Raw genomic sequence first — 23,964 nt, 5'->3', positions numbered from 1 at the left:
TGCATCTTCAGCAGCCACCGAAACCCAGGAACTATCCCAGCCCTGACCCCTGACTCAGTTACCTGAGTGATCCAGCAGGGGAAAAAGTCCCCTCATTATAGAGAAAGAATGGCAGCCAGGCCCTGGGCTTTCATCACCTGTACATGGAGCTTTGGGTCCCAGCATCCTTTCCCCTCTGGGAAACTCAATCCCCAAGGCTGCTCTGGATAACTTGAAAACCTGGCTGGCCATTCCAAGACACACCAGCTTTTCGGTTCTCAGTCCCAATCTCCTTCCAAAGCCCTGGTTACCCCAGGCTCATCCTGCCCTGCAGCATCTTCAGGACTCCTCTGAACGATAACCCAAAGACACCCTGGTAAGCAGGGCAGGAGGCAGGGGGAGCTGGGGAAGCCAAGCTGGCATACTCACCGTGCTGTGCTTGCCCTGGTGGGGCATCCATAGCTCTGCCTGCTTGAAGAGCATGGGGCAGACAGAGCCTGAGGGACAAGCAGTCAGGTATGGTCACTCCCAACACCACCCTCGAGGAGAGAGGGAGACGCAGAACAGAACAAGAGAGTGAGAGACCGTGTGAGCGAGAAGAGGGGAGAGAGCCAGACCGTGTGTGAGTGAGAGACCGGTGCTGCAGAGAATTGGGCGCAGTGTAGCAGAGCTTCAATCTGCTGATTAATTCAGCCTATTTCCAGTCACGCTGCAGATTCAGGGAGGGAGGAGGAGGCAGCAGGCAGTAACAGCAGCCCAGAGAGGGAGGGAGACAGAGAGGGAGGGAGGGAGGAGGGAGGGAAGAAGGAGGGTGAAGAAAGGAGGGCTGAGAGGCCAAAGTTGGTCCCCGAACTGCCTGATGTCCAAGAGTCCAGTGCAGGGTGAGCACAGAAGGGAGATCCAGCTAGAAGACAGCCAGACGGACGGAGGGACATTTGGACAAACGAAGGGAGCTGTCAAAGGCCTGGAGCCCCCAGGGCAAATGCTGGCATCCAGGAGAACCCTGGGGAACAGATTCTGAATCTCCTGCCCGACTACCTGTCCACCGCCCCTAGGTCACTAGTAAGCATCCCACTGTGGCTGAGCTCCCTGCCTCTTGGAGAGCGGAGCCTAGGCAACAGCAGACCTCCACCATGAGAGCTGCAGGGAGGAGGGGAGGGAACCGGGGTTTTATTAATAGCAGCACATCCTGCAGCAAGGAGGGGTGGCCAGCAGGGATTCCAGCAGAGACTTCTAGGAGTCTGGAGGAAGAGACCAGTAGCAGAGGGAGAGAGCAGGCCATCTAAAAGGGCTTCTTAGGATTTTAACGCCCTCCCTCCAGGAGATCTAGAGATCCCACAAGTCAATGACCCACAAAGGGAAGCATTATATTTAGGCACAGTAGAGACCAGGGCTGCCTGGGTACACCGTGATCTCTTTTTGGTTTGATTTTTGTATATTTGTTTGTTTGAGACAGAGTCTCTCTGTATAGCGCTGGCTGTCCTGAAATTCAGTGTGTTATGTAGACCAGGTTGGCCTCGAACTCAAGTGATCTGCCTGCCTTTGTCTCCTGAGTGCTCAGGCTAAAAGGCATGTGCCACCAGGCCCAAGTACAGGCAAAAAGGCTCCCAGGCTGCAATTTAAGCCTGGCCCGAGTGACGCTGGTCCCTAGTTTGACATAAAAGAAATCAACACAGGCACTCTGGGTAAAGGAGAGGTAAGATACATTCCTCTGCTAATGGATAGGCCAGCTTCAGCATGGTGACACAACGCCCCAGGGAGTGAGGACAGCCTAATGGGTCCCTTGGCTGGAGAGCAGGCTGGAGGCTGAGCGTGCTTCTCCAGGGCCCTCTGTCTCCTAGACTACACCCTCTCCAGCTGCTGAGAGGAAAGAGAGCACCTCCCAGCACAAGCCGGCCTCTCCCCCTCCCCCTCGCTGGCCTATGTACCTCCCTGTGGGGCCCCTGCCAAACAGTAGAATGGGGACAGAAAGGAGGGGCTGGGCAGTCCAGAGGTTAAGGGCAGGAAGTCTTTGCTGGGAGCAGGAAAGAGGGATGGGCGGGGTCAGCCTCTGTACCAGTCTCTGTGAGGACAGAACAAGGCAGCAAAGCTCCCCCTGCTCCAGAGCACACCTCAGAGCGCACAGGGTGCTGTGTAGACAGCAACACGGTCCTTTCCCTTCTCACCCACTCCTGCACTGCCTACTCAAAGGCAGGAGAACAGCCGTTAGCCCAGAAACAGGGCTCAAGCTGGCATGGCCACAAGTTCATCCTCCATGTGCTTCCAGACAGGCTGGGAACCGGTGGGTACGAAAGAGGGGGGACCAGGTGCTAAAAGCCATCCAGGGACAGGCAAACCAGTCCTGGACTAAGGCGCTGGGTATAGTCCACCTGAGGAGCAACTGTCACCATACAAACTCCCCTCAATCCTTCTTCTCCAAGAAGCCGTCTGAGAGTCCTGGGTAGTATTATCATTAGAGTTCACCTTTGGAGCCCAGCGTGTTATTGAAGAGATCCTTATGGGCTGGCAAGACTGCTTGGTGGGTAAAGCACTCGCGGGGGCAGTCTGCCACAGGAGGAGACTATTCTAAATCTACTTCCATCCAGAGACAGCAAGAGCGCCTGAAGGCAGGGCCAGTCTTCCCTGCCTGAACTACTCAGGCCCGGGGACTTTCGATGGACACTGGCCTCTGAGAGGAGGCCTCACCCAGTTGCCAAACTCACTCTGTAGTCCAGGCATGCCCCAAATTCGCAATTCTCCTGCCTCAGCTTCTACAGTAAGTGACAATACAGACCCACACCACCAGGCCCAGCTCAGTCCTGTTGATTAGCACGCAGCTGTGTTTGGAATCTGATGAGGTGCTTGTCCCTAACCACAGACAGGGTGCCCAGCAGTCCTCAACATGGCCAGGCAGGTTGGGGCACAGCCCTAGCACAGTGCAAACAAACCAAATTACACAGCTCTGGGCAAAGCTGGCTTGGGATCAAACCCAATCAGAAAGCCTGCTATGACAGCCATGCTAGCCGGGCTCCCCTTAACCTGTATTCATCGCAGCCTGGCAATAGTGACCTCCGAGGAGGGGTCACAGTTATATCCCCCACAGGCCTCATGACACCCCCTTTGCTCACACTCAGTGTAAAACCTCCCAGGAAACCCAGGGGAGGGGAGCCCAATAGAGATACCCCCCATGACAGACACACAGCAAGAGAGCAGGGCCCACCAGATGCTTCTCCTTCAGGTCCATGGGCACAGGGTACTTCAGACATGCCCAGATGAACACAGTCACACCTGGAAGGAAGCTTCCTCCCCAACATGGACAAACCCGGGTGAGTCTGCCACAGTCACAGCATCTGGGGAAAAAAAAAAGAGGAAAGAAATCCTGTAAATAAGGTCACAAGGTCACATGACTGGGAGACTGTTGTGCAACAGGACGACCTCAACCAAGCCCCTGACCAGCAGCACCTGGCTGGCCTGGTCCTCTGGTGGCATCCCTCAGGAGTCACCCCTGGATGAGGCCCACTCCTGGGGGGTCCCTGGACGAGCCCCGGCTAATCAGCCGCCTCACAACTAGGGTTGAAGACCGCAGTAAAGTCATCTGGAGTCTACCACAAGCCATCGGGAGGGAGGCCGGAAAGAGACCGGGCAGAAGCAGGCACACGACGCTCTCTGGGCTGAGCGGGTGCCACACTTGCCGGCACATGCATGCCCACGGGTCTTCTGAGCCTCTTGTGTGGGTGACAGAGTGCTAGACAGGCACCTTGGGCAGAGGTCGGCCAGGATGAGCAAGCCGATCTGACAACGGTGTGACAAAAGCCAGCTAGGTGCCTGGACGACGGAACCAGCCCAAGGGCTGGGATGCAGCCCTGTCAGAACAAGGCGCTTAGCATGGGCCATAGCCTGGGTTGGATCTCAGCATCCCTCCTGCTTCAAAAACAGAGCCGTGTGACCCTGACACCAGTCCCACCTGCCCCACCTGAGCCCTGATCCTCACCCTTCCGTCCTGGCAGCCAACACAACTTTCACAATCTCAGCTCAGGGCATGTTCTCAGTAAAAAGTGACACTGAGTGATCTGGCCCTGTGCCAGAGGCCGCCTCTCGGAGAAGCGCTAACCTGCTGATGAGGGCAGTTCTCCAGGGCCACGGCCAACCTCATTACGAGGAATCAGAGGCCTCGGAGAGCTGACCCATAAAAGAGCTGTCGAGAAACAATTAAAAATCTATGTCCAGAGGGCCAGCCAGGAAACTCGGGTTGGAAGCCACCAACTCCACTCCCAAATCCCACCCAGTTCCTCCGAGCGGCACCCATGTTGATGTCACCTGCCAGGCTGCCAAGTTTCTCCCTACCCCTTCCTTTCAGCCAGGACCTTCAATCAAAGCTGAGACACCCCTCAGGGTCAGAGACAGTGACGCTGGCAGTGGCCTTGCTAAGCGGTGACATTCAGTCTTTGGCAGCCAACTGAAATGGGATCCTGAGAGGCCAAATCACTCCTCCCCAAGGCCACTCTGACCAAGTGTCCTGAGCCTTGTTTACAGCTATGGCTGAGGTCCCCATGATACCCCATCCCAGCAGGGGCTGAATAAGGTTTTCACCACACAGGGAAAGGAACTAGGATCCAGAAGGGGATTGTTCCTACTAACGTCTTCTGCCAACACAACCAGAGGGAAATGGCTGTGGCCAGCTGGAACCACAGCAGTGCAGAGGGCAGCCAGGAACATGACATTTTTCTAAGAGTCTCTGTATTCCCATCATTCCATACATGGGATTCTGGGAGAGGACCGTTCTTAACATCTGACCTGAAATCAGGAGCAGAACCCTTAAAGGGCCAGCTCTGCCCATATCTCACTGCAAAAAGCAGATGCATCACAGCTAAATGAACACCTGTGGGTTCAAATCTCAGCTCCAACGTGTATCAGATACTGAAGGATCTCGGTAAATTATTATCTGTCCTTTTCGGCTTCTGCTCCTTGTCCTTACGATGGATGTGGCAACACCGGTTTCACAGCGGTGCCGTGAGAGTTATGAAAAATAGCATATGTGCTGGGCCTGGTACAGTATTTGGTGCTCAATAAACAGTAGCCATTACTATGATGAACAACAAGAAATGACACTCAAGTTCATCCAGGTCAAGAATAAGGACTTGGCCAGACGGTGGTGGCGCACGCCTTTAATCCCAGCACTTGGGAGGCAGAGGCAGGTGAATCCCTGTGAGTTCGAGGCCAGCCTGGTCTACAAGAGCTTGTTCCAGAACAGCTAGGACTGTTACACAGAGAAACCCTGTTTTGAAAAAACAAACAAAAAAAAAAAAAGGAAAAAGAATAAGGACTCAAGGGGCTGGAGAGACAGCTCAGAGGTTAAGAGCATTGGTTACTCTTCCAGAGGTCCTGAGTTCAATTCCCAGCAACCACATGGTGGCTCACAACCATCTGTAATGAGATCTGACTCCCTCTTCTGGAGTGCAGACATATATACAGGCAGAACGGTATATACAAATAAATAAATAAATAAATAAATAAATAAATAAATAAATAAATCTTAAAAAAAGAAAAGAAAAAGGAATAAGGACTCAAGCTGCCAAGCCTAAGTCTGGGCCGTGGGACCCACATGGTAGAAGTCCCTTGACCTCCATGTGTATACAGTGGAAAAAGAAGGTATAGAGATTGAAATGAAAAGTCTCCTTGCGGGGCTGGAGAGATGGCTCAGTGGTTAAGAGCATTGCCTGCTCTTCCAAAGGTCCTGAGTTCAATTCCCAGCAACCACATGGTGGCTCACAACCATCTGTAATGAGGTCTGGCGCCCTCTTCTGGCCTGCAGACATACACACAGACAGAACATTGTATACGTAATAAATAATAAAAATAAATATTAAAAAAAAGAAAAACAAAAAAAAAAGAAAAGTCTCCTTGCAACAGACAGAAATTATCACAGAAAAACCACAACAGTCAAAATGTGGAGAGCAAGTACCCCTGACATATCCCCTGACACAGCTCCTGCACCCAGAGCTCAGGGATCATAGCAGAACAGGGCGTGGAAGACCGTAACAGTCACGGGAGCTGGAAGCTTGCTGCGAGATTTCATCTCCTAGAAATGTCAGGGAAGCTGCACCCATCGAGACTCACTAACATGACTGCCTACACAAGACCTGGGCAAGGACGCCCACAACACACATGCCAACAAGGAAGGGGGAAATCTCATGGGGCCCCAACCCTAGAACTACAGGCAACCAAGGATTACTGCATGTGGAAGAAATACTTTCCCAGGGAAGAGCCCCCAAACTGGTTCCCCAATACCAAACAGCCCTAAAATTATATACGTACAAGTAACAAACATCATAGGGACTGAGCAGATTGTACTTAAATACTTAGGAATATATAGTTCTTTCTCTCTCTCTCCCTCTCTCTGTGTTTGTGTGTGCGTGTGTGTGTGTGTGTAAAACAATTTAAAAAATAGAGACCTTGCCAGGTATGGTGGCTCCATGCCTTTAAGTTAAAATCCAGCACTTGGGAGATGGAGTCAAGTGGGTCTCTATGAATTTAAGGACAGTCTGGTGGACATGGTGTGTCCTAGGACTGCCAGGGCTACGCAGTGACATCCTGTCTCAAACAAAATAAAACAAACAACCACACACACACACACACACAAAGAAGCCATGAATTTGAGAGAGAACGGGGCATGGGGTGCATGGGAAGAGCTGGAAAGAGGAATGGGAAGGGGAAAAATGATGTATTTAGATTTTAATTTAAAAAAAAAAATGTTAAAGAAAGACCGCCTCTGTTTACAGACTAAATAATACAGTCTCCAGAAAATGGTATGAAGTCTGCAAGCATGAGGTTGTAAGGTTAAAATACAAATATAAATTATATTTCTCATGCCAGCCAGACGGCTCCGTAGGTGGAAGGCCCTTGCTGCCAAGCCCAGTGAGCTAAGTGCAGTGCCTGGCACCCACATGCAAAAAGGGAGAACAGACTCCTGCAAGCTGTCCTCCGGCTTCCACACATGTGAAACGGCACGTGTGCGCACACACACAAATAGAGAAATGCGGAGGCCAGAGAGATGGCTCAGCGGTTTAAAGCCCTTGTTGCTCTTGCAGAGGACCATGGTTCGATACCTAGCACCCACATACATGGTGGCTCACAAGCCCCTGGAACTGCAGCTCCAGAGGAACAAACTCCTTCTGCCCTCTGTGGGCACCTGCAAGCATGCGCTGCACAAACCTACATTCAGGCGCATTAAGCACATGAATAAATCCGTTTAAATTAGTCGGACTGACTTCATGTATATAGGTGTTTTTTCCGCATGTATGTATGTGTATTATGTGCATGCCCCGTGCACACTCAGAGGTCAGAAAAGGGCATCAGATTCCCTGGGCTGGAGTTGGGGATGATTGGGAGCCATTGTGTGGGTGCTGGGAACCAAACAGACTCTCTGGAAGAGCAACAAGTGCTCTTAACCATGAAGCCATCTCTTTAGTCCCAAATATTTTATAAAACAAAAACCAGAGCCGGGCTAATCCCAACACTCAGGAGGCAGAGGCAGGAGGATCTCTGTGAGTTCAAGGCCAGCCTGGTCTACAAGAGCTAGGTCCAAGACAGGCTCCAAAGCTACAAAGAAACCCTGTCTTGAAAAACAAACAAACAAACAAATTAAAAAAAACAAGAGCAATAAAGCAGACATGGCTGGGGGAATGGCTCAGAAGACAAAGTACTTTCCATGTAAGTGTGGGTGCTGGAGTCTCGATGCCCATGACACGGCAACCCACCTGTAACCCCAGCATTTGGAAGGCCGAGAAGTGAAGTCAGAACAAGCTGACTACCTCAACTAGCCAAACAGCCACACTTTCAGTTTCGCGAGAAGGTCCACCTCTCTCCAATATACAAGATGAAAAGCAGACGGGGGAAACACATCAGCTCTGACACACACACACATGAATATGAATACACACATGCTGCCATACATATGAGAAACATGCATACACACACATACATGTGCAGAAAGAGAAGTTACCCTTAGTTTTATTCAAAATAGCCCCAAACCAGCGACAGTTCAAGTGTCCATTCACAAGAGAATGGGTGAACAAACTCAGTTCTCCCGATGCAGTGGAACCACCGGGAGAGAAGGTGAACGGTAGGACCGATAATACAACCATCTAACTGGATCTCCAAATGGTTGCTGTGAGACACAAGCCAGGCACAGAACAGCTCCTGGTATATGATTCCATCCATGAGCCCAGGAGTCAGAAGCAAAGCTTCCCTCTTCTTCAGTGATTATCTTGGGACTGTATTCCAGAAACAGAAAGCTGACCACCATGCTCCACTCCTTATGCCTCACAAAAGAGGGTAAGAGGCCGGAGAGGTGGCTCAGTGGTTAAGAGCCCTGGCTGCTCTTCCAGAGGTCCTGAGTTCAGTTCCCAGTACCACATGGTGGCTCACAACCATCTGTAATGAGATCATGTGTTCTTCTGGCCTGCAGGCAAACACAATAAATAGATAAATAATAATAAATAAATCAAAACAAAAGAGGGTAAGGAATGATGGCCTTCAAAGTGGAAGACGTAACGTCTCTTCCTGAGGAAAAGAGATTTGCTCTGCTTGCCTCAGTTTCTCAGGGTCTGGGACTGCCAGCGTATGCTACCGTACACAGAACGGCCTCAAACTCTTAGCCCTCTGTTCTCAGCCTCCCAAACAGCTGGGACTACAGGCATAAGCCACAGAGAAATGTAAAACATAAACAGTTTGAGGGCTATTATAAAAACAGATAGCTAAGGGCTGGTGAGATGGCTCAGCCGATAAAGACACCTGCTGCCAAGCTAACCACCTGAGGACCTACGTGGTTGCAGGCAGCCAATTCCTCTGACTTCCACATCCACCGTGATTCTCATGAGCCTGCACAGATACACGCGCGCAGAAAGTCAGTAAATAATAAAACAATAAAAATGTAATTTTAAAAACAGCTATGATTCCGGTTGGCCCTGAAGTACTCAACAGGAATTTCCAAACAACAGGCGTTGCAGGGGCCTGCAGGTAGCGGGGGAGCATGGGACGCAGGACCAGGAAAGTCTCTCAGGAGAACTGAGGAGAAGCTAAGGCTGGACAAGGGGCAACCCACACAGAAGCTACCCATCTCAAGAGGGCACCAAGGAGAGAGGCACACAGCCTTCTTGGGAGACAGCAGAAAGTGAAAAAGGTGAACAGCTCCCACCCACACAGGAAAGGACTCAGACCAACATGGCCCCAAAGGCCAGAGCTGTGAGGCCATGAGGAGTTGCTGACAGTTCCTCAGGAGACTCGAGTATTTAATAGTTAAAAAAAAAAAAAAAAAAAAATGAGAGGGAGAAGGGGAAGACATGACATGCAGGAGAGTTAGGAGAAAATTATAATAATCTTGGTTTGCCACAACAAGTAGCTAAAAACGACTACATCAACCGCCATGGAAAGAAGGGATGGATGGCCCTCCTGCTGCCAAGCTCAGAACGGAGGCCAAAAAACAAGCACAGGTCCAAGGCTCAAGCTGAGGATGAGCTGGGAGCTGCCTGTCCTTCTAGACCCTTCTGATACAATCTGCATCAGGTAGGCTTGCACGGCGGCCTTGCTCAACACACCACAGTATTTGATGGGCCCATACTTAGTTAAGTACCTGAAACCAGAAGGAACAAACTGGTGTGTTAACGCCACAATGAACGGAAGGTCTCACAGCAAGCTATCCGGCTTCATCCTTTGCATCCTAGTCAATATTTTTATCAATGGCTTGAAGAAGGAAACAGATGGTATGGTAATCAAATTCTTAGATAGCGTTACCCGGGGAAAAATATCAAAGACAGGATCCAAGGAGATCGCAACAGGTTGCAAAGACGAGCCAAATCCAATAGCTCAGTTTAACTGAAAAGAATAATATGCCCTCAGCTCGGGCTCAAAAACTACCATAAATGGCTTTAGTCAAACGCAATTCCAACACGTGAGCATGTGCATGGCACTCAAAATTCATTATCTTCCAGCTAACAGTTAACAGACATCCTTCTTCCCAGCAAGAAAGACATCTGACCTCTGCTTATACCAGAGCGAGTCTGGAATACCTCATTCAGTTGCACAACACACATGCATTGTTTTGTTTGTTTTGTTTTGAGACAGGGTACATAGTACTGGCCGTCCTGGAACTCACTCAGTAGCCCAAACTGGCCTGAAACTCACAGAGATCCACCTACCTCCCAGTTGCTGGGATCCCAGGCACGTGCCATCATTTCTGGCTATGACGTGAATGCATGACATAGATGTGGAGGTCAGGGGACAGCTTGCAGGGGTTGATTCTATCTTCCATCACGTGGGGCTGGGACGTGAACTCAGGCTCGACAGAAAGGCTCCTCACCGGCTGACTTGTCTCAGCAGTCCCCGCAATACAGAACACAGAGAGGGAAACTGAGAAGCTAGGTCCGGTGGTCTACGTCTGTAATCCCAGCACTCAGGAGCCTGTGACAAGAGGATCTCCAAGAGTGCCATGACCTGTTCTACATAGCAAGGTTCAGGCCAGCCTGGGCTGCAGAGGGATGCCATAGCCAACAAGAGGGAAGAAAAGGAAGAGGAGGAGAATACAGCAGGCTTCTGGAGAGCAATAACCAGAAGGAGAAACTGACAGGAGAAACGCGAAGAAGAGAAGGTGCTTATCCGACACCAAAAGCACACACCGGATGAAAAAGCTACAGACAACGGTGCTATCTATGGCAGCAGGAGACATGGCTTCTTGCTGTGAGAAACCCCCCAGTAGGGACCAGGACCTCCAGGGCAAGGGAAACACCTATAAAATAAAGATTAGAGCCAGCTGTGGTGCTTCATGCCCACAACCCCAGCCTGGACTGCAAATAAAGACTTTTTCCCAACATGTGAAAGTGCGCGCAAACACACACACACACACACACACACACAAAACCAGAACAAGCAAAAGCAGTATGAGAAATATTTTTCTGTGTGCTTAGGATTGCTTAACCTGATACAGTGGTATGCACAGCACTTGGGAAGCTGAAACAGAACTGTCCCAAGCCTGAAGCCAGCCTGAGCTACACAGTGAATTCCAGGCCAGCCTGATCTATCAAGTGATAATGAGACTCAAAAAAGCAGAAAAAGAAGAGAGGGGAGAGGAGGAGGGAAGGAGGGTGGAGCAAGAACGGAGTTAAAGCATACAAAAGTTAGAAGATGCCACGTGACATCAAGGATTATAACACTACCGCACTAAAGCGATGTGGTATTGGCTTGGTATTTGAGAGGCCAGAAATAGATCCAGACATTTTTGGACAATTGATTTTTAAGAAAAGTACAAAAAGGATTCAGTAGAGGAAGGAAAGTGTTTACCAAAGGCAGTCGGAACAACCGAATATTCCAATCCGAAAAATAAAGAAGGATGCCACCGACCACACATGGGACTTCTTGACAGCCAAAAGTCTTTGCGTGGCAAAGGCAACTGTTAACGGAATGGAGACAACCGACAGACGAATCTTGTCTAGCTAGACCATTCACAGAAGAACATTAACATCTAGACTATAGTAAGAACTAGGAAAGCTAACCAACAGGAGATCAAACAACCCAGTCAATAAAAGAGCTTTCAAAATGGACAGCTGGTTCTCAAAATGTGAACTGCAGACAGCCGGTAAATACAGACAATGGCCCAACCCCACCAGCCATCAGAGCAATGCAAACCCAAACTACTGAGATTCCATCTCACCTGAGTCAGAGTGGCAGCTAGAAACAAGTAACAGCCCAGGGGCGGTGTCGCACGCCTTTAACCCCAGCACTTGGGAGGCAGAGACAGGCGGATCTCTGTGAGTTCCAGGCCAGGCTGGTCTACAAGAGATAGTTCCAGGACAGGCCCTAAAGTTACAGAGAAACCCATCTTGAAAAACTAAAACAAACAAACAAACACAAGTAACAGAAAGACACGGACAAAAAGACATCCACTGCTGGTGGGAACGAAAAGCACTCCAGTCACCACGGAATTCAATATGGAAGCTGCCAAAAACCTCAAAATAACGCTGGCCATGATGGTGCACGCCTTTAATCCCAGCACTCAGGAGGCAGAGGCAGGTGAATCCCTGAGCTCGAGGCCAGCTTGGTTTTAGAATGGAGTTCCAGGACAGCCAGGGCTATAACGGGAAGCCCTGTCTCAAAAAAACAAACAAACAAAAATCTCAAAAGGCATGGTGGCAACCCCTTTTATCCAAGCATTCAGGAGGCAGAGGCAGGAGGATCTCTGTGAGTTAGAGATTAGCCTGGTCTACATAGTTCCAGGACAGCTTGGGCTACCGCACTGAGCCTCTGCCTTGAAAAAAAACAAAAACAAAACAAAACAATTAAAACCTCAAAACAGATCTACCATATGACACAGCTAGACACAGCTACATGGCTCCTGTGTCAACACCACAGACATTTGCACATCCTTGTTGACCACAGCGCTATTCACAACAGCTGAGTCATGGAGCCAGCCTCCTTGACCAACAGCAGAGAAACAGAGAAGGAAAATGTGCTCCGTGTACACAGGGTTTTTTTTTCCTGGTCATCATGAATAAAGTTTTATCATTTGCAGAAAATGGATATAACTGGAGAGACTATATTAAGTGAATTAAGCCCGTCTTAAATATTGTTTGCATTTTGTCTCTCATTTTTGGCTCCTAAGTTTTACATGGATACAAAAATCACACACACACACACACACAAATGACATGAAAGGAAAAGCAAACCTATCTAGGAGAACAGAGGAGACAACTAGGAGAGGGAGAAATGGGAGGGGACAAGCAGGGGACAATGTGCTCCCTCTGTGACAGACACTTGAGTGTGTCCTTAGATAACAAAGGAGTAGGTACAATGAATATACACAATGAAAATTTTAGTAAAAGGCCGGGCGGTGGTGGCACACACCTTTAATTCCAGCACTCAGGAAGCAGAGGCACGTGGATCTCTGTGAGTTCGAGGCCAGCCTGGTCTACTGGTCTACAAGAGCTAGTTCCAGGACAGGCTCCAAAAGCTACTGAGAAACTCTGTCTCGAACAAAAAAAAAAAAAAGAAAAAGAAAATTTTCCTAAGAAAACAGTCAAGCTGAGGGAGACCTTTAAAACATTATGCTAAATGGACTGAGCGGTCAGAAAGGACAAACACCATACGATTTCTCTCACATGAGGTTTCTAGAATGTTCAAAAACTACAGAGACAGAAAGTTGCCAGGGGTGGAACATTGGCTTTTCATGGTAGTTTCAGGTAGGGAACATGAGAAACTTCTAGAGATGGGTGGTGGTGATGTTTACACAATAACACAGACTACTGAGCGCTACAGAACTTGTTAAAATGCCAAATTTCGTGCAATATATCTATTTTATCACCATTTAAAAAATCAGCGAATTTCCGGCTCTGCCTAACATTACCAAAGCAACGTTCTCTTTGGAGTTTGCTGTCAGCTCAGGGCAGGGTTGTGCCCTGGGAGCTCACCTGAGTCTCCAGTAACATCTTTCCTATGATTCCTGGAGTTCTTTGTTTATCTTCCTACAGAGGAAGACTGCTATCAAAAGCATTTTCAAGTGGAAGCTAAAATTATAAAAACTGAGGTCACATGATTATGTTGAAACTCAAAGCCATCAGTGAGATTTGCCAGGTTTAGGGAGCATCAAGGTTAGACTAAAATCTTGCCCTCACCCTCCTTGCCACCTCACATGACCCACACTGTTTACTACTGTCTCAGCAGCCGCAGGCAAAGCTGATTATTACCCAAACCCCTGATCACCAAACCACACACTGGGTCTTTCTTTCAGAAGGAAAACATCCCGGTTCCAACCGTAGCCTAAACTTTATTTCACCCAGGAATAAAACTGGAAACTCGGGTTTAAAACCGTTTTAAAGAAACCTGACTTTCAGCCATGGAAGACACTGTGATGAAAGCCACACAGACACCAGAGCAACAGGACAAGAGCACTGGAGGTGCCAACGGGAATCGGGAGCCTTTTACCTGAAAACCAGGGATGGCCTTAGAGGTGCTGAGGGGCTTTCCAGATTGCACTTGACAGCCCCAGTCGAGTTAAATAACACCTTGGATGTAGGCAGTATTCGTTTGACAGCTCCTCCCTCCCTGTACAGAAACTGATTCTGGAGTCCAGTTTAGGGGAAAGGAGCAGGGAGGAACCAAAGCCTGTGACCTTTAGATCTCATTTGTTCCCCAGGAGGTAGCCCTTCCAAAAGCTGCGAGCTGGCACTCTGTAGCCACTTAAAATAGAAACTTCAAGTGTTTTCTGTTTTCCCTCCATCTCACTGCGCAGTCAGCCTTTTGTGGTCTAATCATCTATGAGGTCTGGATACCAAAGGGGGCGAGCAGAGGTGGGCATTCCAGGACAGTTAACTCTCCAGCTAGCTGGGGGCCGGCTATCAAAGGGATGGTTTGTAGTTCCCCTCGCTGGTCAGTGCAGTGCTCCCCAGAATCTAGGTGTCCCTACCTACCAATCTGCCAAGAGGGAACCTAACAGAAGTTAGGGCTAATGAAGCAGGTGAGATTCTATCCGCACGGCTTCGTCCTGCTGCAGGCTAAGCCCACATGGTACGGTGGCCTGATTCGGAAAGTGACTGTCAAACTTCTTTATCCCTTCAGTCACTCTTATTTGACTTTTAAGATACTGAATCTCAGTTCTGCTTTTGCCTTTAGGGTTTCACGGGAGAGAAAACGAGGGCGTCACACAGCAATTGCTCTACAGAATTGCAAACACTGGGGGGCTAGGGTTGCTTCTGAAGAACCTTGGCATGACTCTGAAAGCGGGGGAGCCCACCCCAACTGCAACATCGCAGTCTTGCAGATGAACTAAAAGACCCTCGTAATTCCACCGGCCGGCCGGGTGCACTAGCTACTGTCAGCTCCGGGGCCCAGCGCGCGCAGTGGGTGACAACCGTCTTCCTTTGGGCTGGGACAACCCAGAGGCCTACAAATAAACACTCGTGGCATCAGAATGGGGAGCCCTCTGGCCCAGGGCCCGGCCACGACGAACCTGGGCCAAGGACTCTTTGTTGGACACAACCTTTATTTCCGACGAGGGGACCGCAGGCAAGGGGCAAACCAGGACAGAGAGGGAAAATAGGAAAACAAAAAAACACCCTGAGGACGTGAGGGAAGGAGCCGGCCAGGAGTTGGAGGCGGGCCCCTCGACTCCCCTACAGAGGGATGTCCCCTTTGATGGCACTTGCTGGGTGCACACCCCAGACACTCCTCGGCTCCGGTAAGAACTCAGAGGACGCAGAAGGTCGGGCCCCACGCCCCCTTGCTCCCCACTTCGGGCCGCCGGCCTTCTCGTACTTACCGGGGGACCCCCGGACCGGTCTTCCTCGCCCGCGTCCTCTCCCCTCCCTGCCCCCTCCTCACTTCACGTCCCCGCCTCCAGGGGCCGCAGCCATGTCCGTTACGGGCAGCTCGGAGGCGACTTGCCTCCTTCCCGCGACAACAAAGGTGCGGGCAGACCTGCTAAACATCCGGACGCTGATTGGTTGAAAGTCGAGATGGCGGCAGTTTCTGGATTTCTTATTGGTCGTTGGGTGCGCTAAGATGTAGCTTTAACCGCCCCTCAGGGAGCCTGGCGGAATTCTGCGATAACTTGCTCTGAAGCCGGGAGCCTGGGTCCTACCTTGGGCACGATGCTCTGGCGTTTTTAGCTATAGAGAATCTGCCCAGAAGCGATCACACAAGTTCTTCTTCCCCCATTAGTTTTCCCAGTAAATTGTTTTAAAGCCATGGGCAGGCGATATCTTCTGCCCTTTATTATTTTTTAAAAAGCCCCTTGCAAGAGCGCCTTATCTCTGTTTTTTTAAATTCTCCCTCCTTGTTTTTTTAAAGTCCCACCAGACTAATGCTGCAGCCAAGCCAAAGCTGGAGAATCTAAAGCAATACTGTTATTTCACCCTCAGTTCTTTTGAAAGCTAAAGGGGAAAACAAGTTTAAAAAAAATTTTTTTTTCTAGATAATTAAAGAAATCGCCTGGGAACCGTGTCTTGGGAAAACAAAATAAGCCTGTGTCAGTATTTACTTTCATTTTCCCAGAGATCTAAGTCTGGACGAGTTGCTTTTAAAAAAAAAAAAAAAAAAGCTGTTTATGAAATCAGAAGGGGTCATAGCTGGTCCTGGGAAGAAAGACTTCCCTTCTTTATATTAATAAATTTAATCATGTAATTAAAATTCCTCTTCTTGGTTAGACAAGAAATCATTTTACTGATTTAGCTCTGTTTAAACCAGTTCAGCTGTTACCTAAAACACCCACAGAATCATGTTACTTGCCCCAAATATCTGCAATTTATCGTTACATATTCCACGGAGAAGTCTAAATCTCGCCACGTAATCATAGATGTTCCTAATGATGGAGATATGTATGCATTTTCAGGGCTCACTGCCACAGGAGCTCACTAGTCTCAAACACGCCAGAGAATGTTGCCGTTGGCTCTCTGCGCTGTTAAGTTTTTTTCCCTTTAATAACAGCCAGTATGCAAACATGTGCTTGTCTGAAAGTTGCGCCCTAACACTTCCTTCCCGGGCGACGCTGTCCCTGTTTCTTCAACAGAACTGGTATTGCTTGGGTCTTATAGGTCTTCCCACTTCACTCCACAAAACATGGTACCCTTGGGAGATGCTGGACATTCATTCTGCCTCTCTCAGTCAGGGCTACTGATGCTGTTATGAAACACCATGACCAAAGACACTTGGGGAGGAAAGAGTTTATTCCGCTAACACTGCCACATTACAGTTCAGCAAAGGAAGTCAAGAGCTCTAGTGTTCAGGGACCGAGAGGCAGGAGCTGATGCAGAAGCCGATGGAGGAGTGTTGTTTGCTGGCCTTGCTCAGTCTGCTTTCTATTTTTGTTTGTTTGTTTTCTATTTTTGTTTTTAAGCCGGGCTTCTCTGTGTAGCCCTGGCTGTCCTGGAACTAGCTCTGGAGACCTGGAGACCAGGCTCAGAAATCTACCTGCCCCTGTTTCCCAAGGGGTGGAATTAAAGGCGTGCCACAACCGCCCAGCCTCAGCCTGCTTTCTTACAGAACCCAGAACCACCAGCCTAGGCTGGCACCATCCATAATGGGCTGAGCCCTCCTGAATCAACCACTAATTAAGGAAATGTCCTGCACTTGGCAGTGGTGGTGCACACCTTTCATCCCATCACTCAGGAAGCAGAGGCAGGCGGATCTCTGTGAGTTCAAGGCCAGCCTGATCTACAGAACAAGTTCCAGAACAGCCAGAGCTGTTACACAGAGAAACCCTGTCTCAAAACAAACGAAGGAGAAGGAGGAGGAGGAGGAGGAGGAGGAGGAGGAGGAGGAGGAGGAGGAGGAGGAGGAGGAGGAGGAAGAAAGAAGAAGAAGAAGAAGAAGAAGAAGAAGAAGAAGAAGAAGAAGAAGAAGAAGAAGAAGAAGAAGAAGAAGAAGAAGAAGAAGAAGACAGGCTTGTCTACAGCCTGATCCTATGGAGACATGTTCTTAATTGAGTCTCCTTTCTCTCTGATGATTCTAGCTTGTGTCAAGTTGACATAAAATCAGCCGATACACTGTCCTAATTCATATTGTTTTGTTTTTTTGAGACAGGGTGTCTATATATCCCTAGCTGTCCTGGAACTCACTATGTAGACTGAGCTAGCCTCAAACTCACGGGGATCCACTTGTCTCTGCCTTCCAAGGGCTAAGATTAAAGGTGTGCACCAACACACCCTACCTTGGCCCCTCTGGACCACACTGCCTCTGGGCACCATTTAGACTTTCTGACTGGGTTGCCTGCCAGTTTAAAGGACTGTGAAAGATTACTTTGCCCCTGACACCCATAAAAACCTGCTGAAAGAACAAATGGCTCAAGCCCAAACTTGCCAATAGCATACTCTAAAGCACCTTGGATAGCTTTTCCAAGGCTCTGAGGGCCTTTTAGCCGTGTCTTTCCAATCTAGCTGTTTCAAGCAGCTAGCTGTACAATCAATCCTTCATTTTTCTGAAACATCTCCAATCTCTCTAAGACAGCCCTGAGAAGAGCCCAAGGCCTTCCAAGGGAGATTTTTTTTTTTTTTTTTTTTTTTTTGGTTTGGTTTTTCAAGACAGGGTTTCTCTGTGGCTTTGGAGCCTGTCCTGGAACTAGCTCTGTAGACCAGGCTGGTCTCGAACTCACAGAGATCCGCCTGCCTCTGCCTCCCGAGTGCTGGGATTAAAGGCGTGCGCCACCACTGCCTGGCTGGAGATTTTTTTCATCTCTGTCTCTCTCTCTCTCTCTTTTTTTTTTTTTCCTTTAGGATTCTAAAGAAAACCACCCCTGTGTTCTCAGTTCCTTCCTTTCCAACCTCAAATGCTAATCCCATTTTGAGGTCTCAACTGGTGCTGTTCCTTGATCGTGAAATACCCTTCCCGGCCTCCTTGCTTCCTCATTGGCTCCTCCTCACCCTTTCAGATCTGGTGGCTTTGTCCGTGTTTTCTCACAGTTGCCTGTGGATAACGGTAGCACCTTGCTTACCACTGGGTTGTATCTTTGACAGAAAATATTAATAAAGCATAAGTATGCGTACATCTTTCCCTCTCCCGCCTGCTGGGGGCAGGTACTAGCAGGACGTGGGGTGTTTGAGAGTTATTTGTTTTGAGAGGAGGGAACGTTGTAGGGATTTTTGATGTGGTGATGGCGGGGTGTTTTTGTTTTGTTTTGTTTTGTTTTAATTTTGTTGTTTGTTCCTTAAAGACATGGTACCATGTGTAGCTTTGTCTGGCTGGGAACTCACAACGTAAACCAGGTTGGTCTCAAATCCCCAGAGATCTACCAGCCTTTGCCTCCCGAGTTCTGGGACTGAATGTGTGCACCACCATGCCCTGCCTGTGGTGATGATTTTTTTAAATTTTTTATTATTTTGGGGGCATGTGGGAACCATAGTAGGTGTTTAAAAGTCAAAACACAATTTAAAAGAAGTCAGTTCTCTCCTTCCACTGTGGGTTTGGGAACCCAACTCAGGTAACCAAGCTTACATTGTCGGTTTTGGCTTTTTGTTGTTGTTGGTTTTTGGTTGTTTGCTTTGTTTTGTTTTTGTTTTGTTTTATTTTGAGAAAGGGTATCTCTGTGTAACCCTGGATATCCTGAAATTTGCTGTGCAGACCAGGCTAGCTTTGAACTTATAGAGACTTGCCTGCCTCTGCCCCCCCCCATACCCTGCACATCATTGGATTTTGGGGAGTTTATACTGTAACCACCATTTCCAAGTGCAGGAGCGAGTACATACAAGAGAAGGATGCATTTTCAAAGAAGGAAGAGGGCTGTGGGTGTGGCTCAGTTGGTAGAGTGCTTGCCTAGCATAAATGAAGCCAGGATTTTATCCCAAGCACCACTAAGCCTGACGTGCTGGTGCAGACTAGTGATACTAGCACTTGGGAGGGAGAGGTAGGAGAATCAGAAGTTCAGGATCGTCCTTCAGTGAACAAGTGAGTTCAAGGCCAACCTGGCCTACAGGAGACTTTATCTCAAAAGAAAGGAAGGAAGGAAGGAAGGAAGGAAGGAAGGAAGGAAGGAAGGAAGGAAGGAAGGAAGAAAGGAGAGAGGGGAGGGAGGTGAGTAAAGAAGAGAGGGAGGAAGAGACCAAAATGGTCTGAAGTAGGGCAGAATTGGAGGAAATTTGAAGGGAGGGAAAGAGAGCTTTAGGACAGAGTGAAGAGCATTCTGGCGGATTGAGTAACAAAGTTCGTTTCAGATGCTACTCTGCTGCTGCTAAACAATTTCAGGACTGAAGAAGTTGGGCAGAAGAGAAGGCTCAGTGGTCAAGAGCTCTGGTTGCTCTCACCGGGGACTCAGGATGGGACCCCAACATCCATATGGCAGCTCACTAATTTACGTAATTCTCTTTGACATCTTCCTCAAGAAACCACATTGGCATTTGAAGTTGCGTGGCAATTATTCTTGGATGCCAACTTCATTTTCTTTGCAGTGGTTGTGTCTAGAGACTGGCAGTACCCAGTTACTGCCCACTCCACATCTTTCTCCCTAAACATATAAGCATTCGTAGGTGTCCTCGCCCCTTAAAACAAAAGGAAGTAGAAGTATATAAAGCAAAAAGAAGAGAAAAAAATATGGGATGGAGAAGAGGAAAATGCCTTCAATATCAGGTGACCTGGTCTAGGTGACATATCTCTCTCAGACTAGCCCAAGGAGCACCCAATGCCTTCAGCTCGGTTTGCTAAACAGAGAACTGCAGCTTTCTCCATTGTGTGGCTGTGGCTTCCCGGAAGCAGTGATGTTTATGGTGACTTCAAGTTATCAAGGGGAAGGGAAGGAAGAAGGCCGCTCCCACCGGAGGATGCAGCGTTGGTGACAGTCACGAGAAGGAAGCAAGGATGTGAAGAACTAAAGGAGATTCCCCCACCTGACCCAAACACCCGAAAGATGCTTCTGGAAGCTGGAGAAATCTGGGAGCAGCCACATTAGTCCTTAGATCCCACGTCAAGGATTTTGAACTCTATTCTGAGACCAGGAAAGATGGTGAGAAGATCATCAGCACTCTGTGAATGACATTTATAAAAATCCTCAGGCTGGGTGCTGAGTGAAAACGGGATTGCAGAGAAGCGAAAATGGCACTGGGAAGATGGGGGGAGTTGCCGCCTGGGCCTATGAGAAGTGGGGGTTCCACTGAGCAGTAGGGTAAGCTGTCTGGGCCTGTGCTGAGGTCTCAGCAGCCTGGGTGGTAAGACATAGATGTGACCAAGAGCTATTGAGCAAAACCTAATGGCTGATTTGAAATGTCATAGGAAAATGGTGGAACGTCTCTCTCAAACCCTGGGCCTCGTATCACCTCAATTACAATGACAGAAGCTGTCTGTGTCCTGTGCCAAGATACCCGGGAAAGGTTAACACACAGTGAAAATACCGGACAATCAGATGGGGAAACTGGAATATGCCTAGTTCCAGCAGTTGGGGGTTAAGGTAGGGTGATCAGTTGAGCCCAAGAGTTTGAAGCCAGTTTGAGCAACATATTGGGTTCCCCCATCTCAAACACAAATTACTGAGCCAGGAGTGGCAGCAAATGCCATTAATCCCAGCACTAGGGAGGCAGAGGTAGGTGGATGTTTTAGAGGCCAGCCCAAATGGGCATAGTGAGTTCCAGGCCAGCCTGGGCTATGTAGAGAGACCCTGTGTCAAAACAAACGGATAAACAGACCATTAGTCTGGAGGGACGGCTCACTGGCTTCAAGTGTGAGCCACCTGACATTAACCCAGGTTTCAATTCCCAGTGAAAAGCTGGATGCTGCCAGGCAGTGGTGGCGCACGCCTTTAATCCAAGCACTTGGGAGGCAGAGGCAGGGAGATCTCTGTGAGTTCGAGACCAGCCTGGTCTACAAGAGCTAGTTCCACGACAGGCTCCAAAACCACAGAGAAACCCTGTCTCAAAAAACCAAAAAATAAAAAATAAAAAGATAAAGTAATAGAAAGAAAGAAGGAAAGAAAGAAAGAAAGAAAGAAAGAAAGAAAGAAAGAAAGAAAGAAAGAAAGAAAGAAAGAAAGAAAAGCTGGATGCTGTAGTGCAGGGCTATAAGCCCAGCAGGAAGATAGGAAGTGAAGACAGAATTGCAGAGGCTCATGAACCAGTTAGCCTGGAACACACAGTTCAAGAGAAAGAAGAGAAATCCAACCTCAGCAAGGTAGAGATGGGAACTGACTCTCCTGGCCCCCATAGCTGTGCTGCGGAAACTGTATACCTGTATTCACATAGGAGAGGAAGAGGGAAGGAGGGAGGGAGGACCAAAGCGGAGGGGAAGAGAAAGGGGGAGGGAAGGAAAAGAGAAAAGAAAGGCAGTCGTAAACTGGACAAGTCAGGGGTGGGACACACACCTGCGATCCACACACTTGGAAGGCTGAGGCAGGAGGATTCTGAGTTTGAGGCCAGCCTGGGCTACATAGTGAGACCATCTCTCAAAAAGAAAAAAACCAAAACGATGAACAGGACATCACCTAGAGAACCTTCTTGTTTCTAGGACTTCGCCCAAGTGGAGTTGAGTCACAAGCCATGAGTGACTCAGGCCTGATTCAGGATTTTAGCAAGGAGCAACATGCTGAACCACCTGCAAGCTGAAACAAGCCCCTCCTACCACCCACTGCAGCATCCTTCGTCATTGCGCCATCTTTTCCACCTAATCATTTGCTTGAAGATGACAGGAAGAAACGGGCATGGCTTAATATCTTTATGTGGAGCTGCTGGAGAGAGGGCTCCGCAGGTAAAAGCTCAGGCTGCTTCCAGAGGTCCTGCTTGTGGCTCCCAGGTGGCACCCCAACACCGCCTATAATTCCAACACCGTCTTCTTCTGGCCTCCAAGGGCACCTTACATGGCACAGACTCACACACAGACACTCATAAATAAAAGTCACAGACACTCATAAATAAAAGTCTTTGTATATATTAAAAGTCTTTGGGCTGAAAAGCCTCTGACTCTTCCGGATGAAACAGACCAGAGTCCCTGACCAGAAACAGTAGAGTGAGGAGCCTCCTGCTGTGGGCGCTAATCCTCTGTCTATTGTCACAGCCAAAGTTCCAGACACTTTCAGGTTCTCTGATGGGATGGGTCAAATGGTCAAAGGACACAGGCCGACAGTTGAGACAAGAAGGCAAACGTCAGGAGTTGATTTGGAGGAGGGGAAGATTTTATTTTCCTAATAAAAATAAGATTGACCTGGAAAGAACGCAGAGTCCGTTTCCCATCGCTTCGGTCACACGAGATAATAAAATTGAACAAGGCAGAGGCTACGGTGACACCGGCACATTTACATGTGATTTATATGTGATTGCAGTGTGAGAATATCTTTGCGGGACAATCTGACAGTAGACAGTAAAAACACAAAACGACCAGCTCTTTGTCGTGGCTGTCATTTCTTATGGCAATACAACTCGGAAAGAAGTCCAAAGCTGTGTGTGTGTGTGTGTGTGTGTGTGTGTGTGTGTGTGTGTGCAGGGAGTATTGACCACAGCGGGAATCAGATAAAAATCACTCCCCCAAGGGGCTGGTGAGACGGCTCAGCGGGTTGAAATACTCGCCACCAAGTCTGACGACTCGAGTTCGATTTCCTGAACCCACGCGTAGGAGAGAATCAACACCCACAAGCTGACTTCTGACTTCCACACTGCATTGTGGCATGTGCAAAAGTGTGCTCAAATACACACCACAGGTGTGTAAAAAAAAATTAATGCCCCTCAGGGGCTGGTGAGATGACTCAACATTTTTTCTTTCTTTGGTTTTTCGAGACAGGGTTTCTCAGTAGCTGTGGAGCTTGTCCTGGAACTCCTTCTGTAGACCAGGCTGGTCTGGAACTCATAGACCCACCTGTTTCTGTCTTCCAAGTGCTGGGAATAAAGGCGTGCGTTACCACACCCACCTGGCTGCCGCTCAGTTTTCCTACTGGCTAAGTCCTTGCATCTCTCCCACCCTTGTGCCAGGCTTTCTTTTTGGGGGCACCAACCAGCTCCCACATCGTGACATGTAGTCTTGCTAGTCTTGAATGCTTGGCCTAGCATAGGCTCATTTCTGGCTATCTCTTTTAACTTAAATTAACCTGCTTCTCTTTATCTACCTTTCGCCTCGGGGTTTAGAGCCTTTCTTCTGTATACCTTCACTGCTTCTCTATGTCTGGCTGGTGGCTGCCTGGCTTCTGGCCCAGGGTGTCTTCCTTGTCCTCTCCTCTCTTCTTCTCTCGTTTTTTCTCCTCTAGTTTGAGCATAGAGTTTTCCCTCCTCTTTATTCTCTCGCTATCGGCCAGCCCTGCCTATCCTTTCTCTGCCCAGCTATTGGCCGTTCAGCTCTTTATTTGACCAATCAGGCGCCTCACCAGGCAAGGTGAAACAAGTGCACCGTATCTGTACATAATTAAGCATACATTCTTATATTGTTAAACAATCGCAGCATAAACAAAAGCAACACACCTTTGCACAGTTAAAGTAATATTCTGAAACAAAAACAAATGTAACAAACCTTTACATAGTTAATATTCTACATCAGTGCCCATGTAGGCAGGCCCCTCTGCGAGCA

At 48.6% G+C, this 23,964-nt stretch overlaps 1 protein-coding gene across 6 annotated transcripts in view; it reads right to left on the bottom strand.

Moving 5' to 3' along the window:
• The window catches only part of Tmem94 (transmembrane protein 94), a 34,800-nt gene extending 19,391 nt beyond the window's left edge, over positions 1–15,409 (bottom strand). Inside the window, exons 1-2 of one of the 6 annotated variants that reach the window (XM_050140281.1) lie at positions 15,263–15,409; positions 3,179–3,308 (exon numbers count right to left, since the gene is read on the bottom strand). In XM_050140281.1, the coding sequence (XP_049996238.1) occupies positions 3,179–3,202 (24 nt within the window). In that variant the 5' untranslated portion in view covers positions 3,203–3,308; positions 15,263–15,409. Of the gene's footprint in view, positions 1–408; positions 728–3,178; positions 3,309–3,715; positions 3,865–9,589; positions 9,609–13,929; positions 14,038–15,262 lie in introns of those variants that run through there. The other 5 variants (XM_050140282.1, XM_050140283.1, XM_050140278.1 and 2 more) reach the window with 5 other exon arrangements.
• Positions 15,410–23,964: the final 8,555 nt, after the last annotated feature.

The sequence above is a fragment of the Alexandromys fortis genome, unplaced genomic scaffold, assembly GCF_014885135.2.
Source record: "Alexandromys fortis isolate MF-2015 unplaced genomic scaffold, M_Fortis_MF-2015_v1.1 scaffold_39, whole genome shotgun sequence".
Taxonomy (NCBI): Eukaryota; Metazoa; Chordata; class Mammalia; order Rodentia; family Cricetidae; genus Alexandromys; species Alexandromys fortis.
This window is presented reverse-complemented; position numbering and strand designations above follow the sequence as displayed.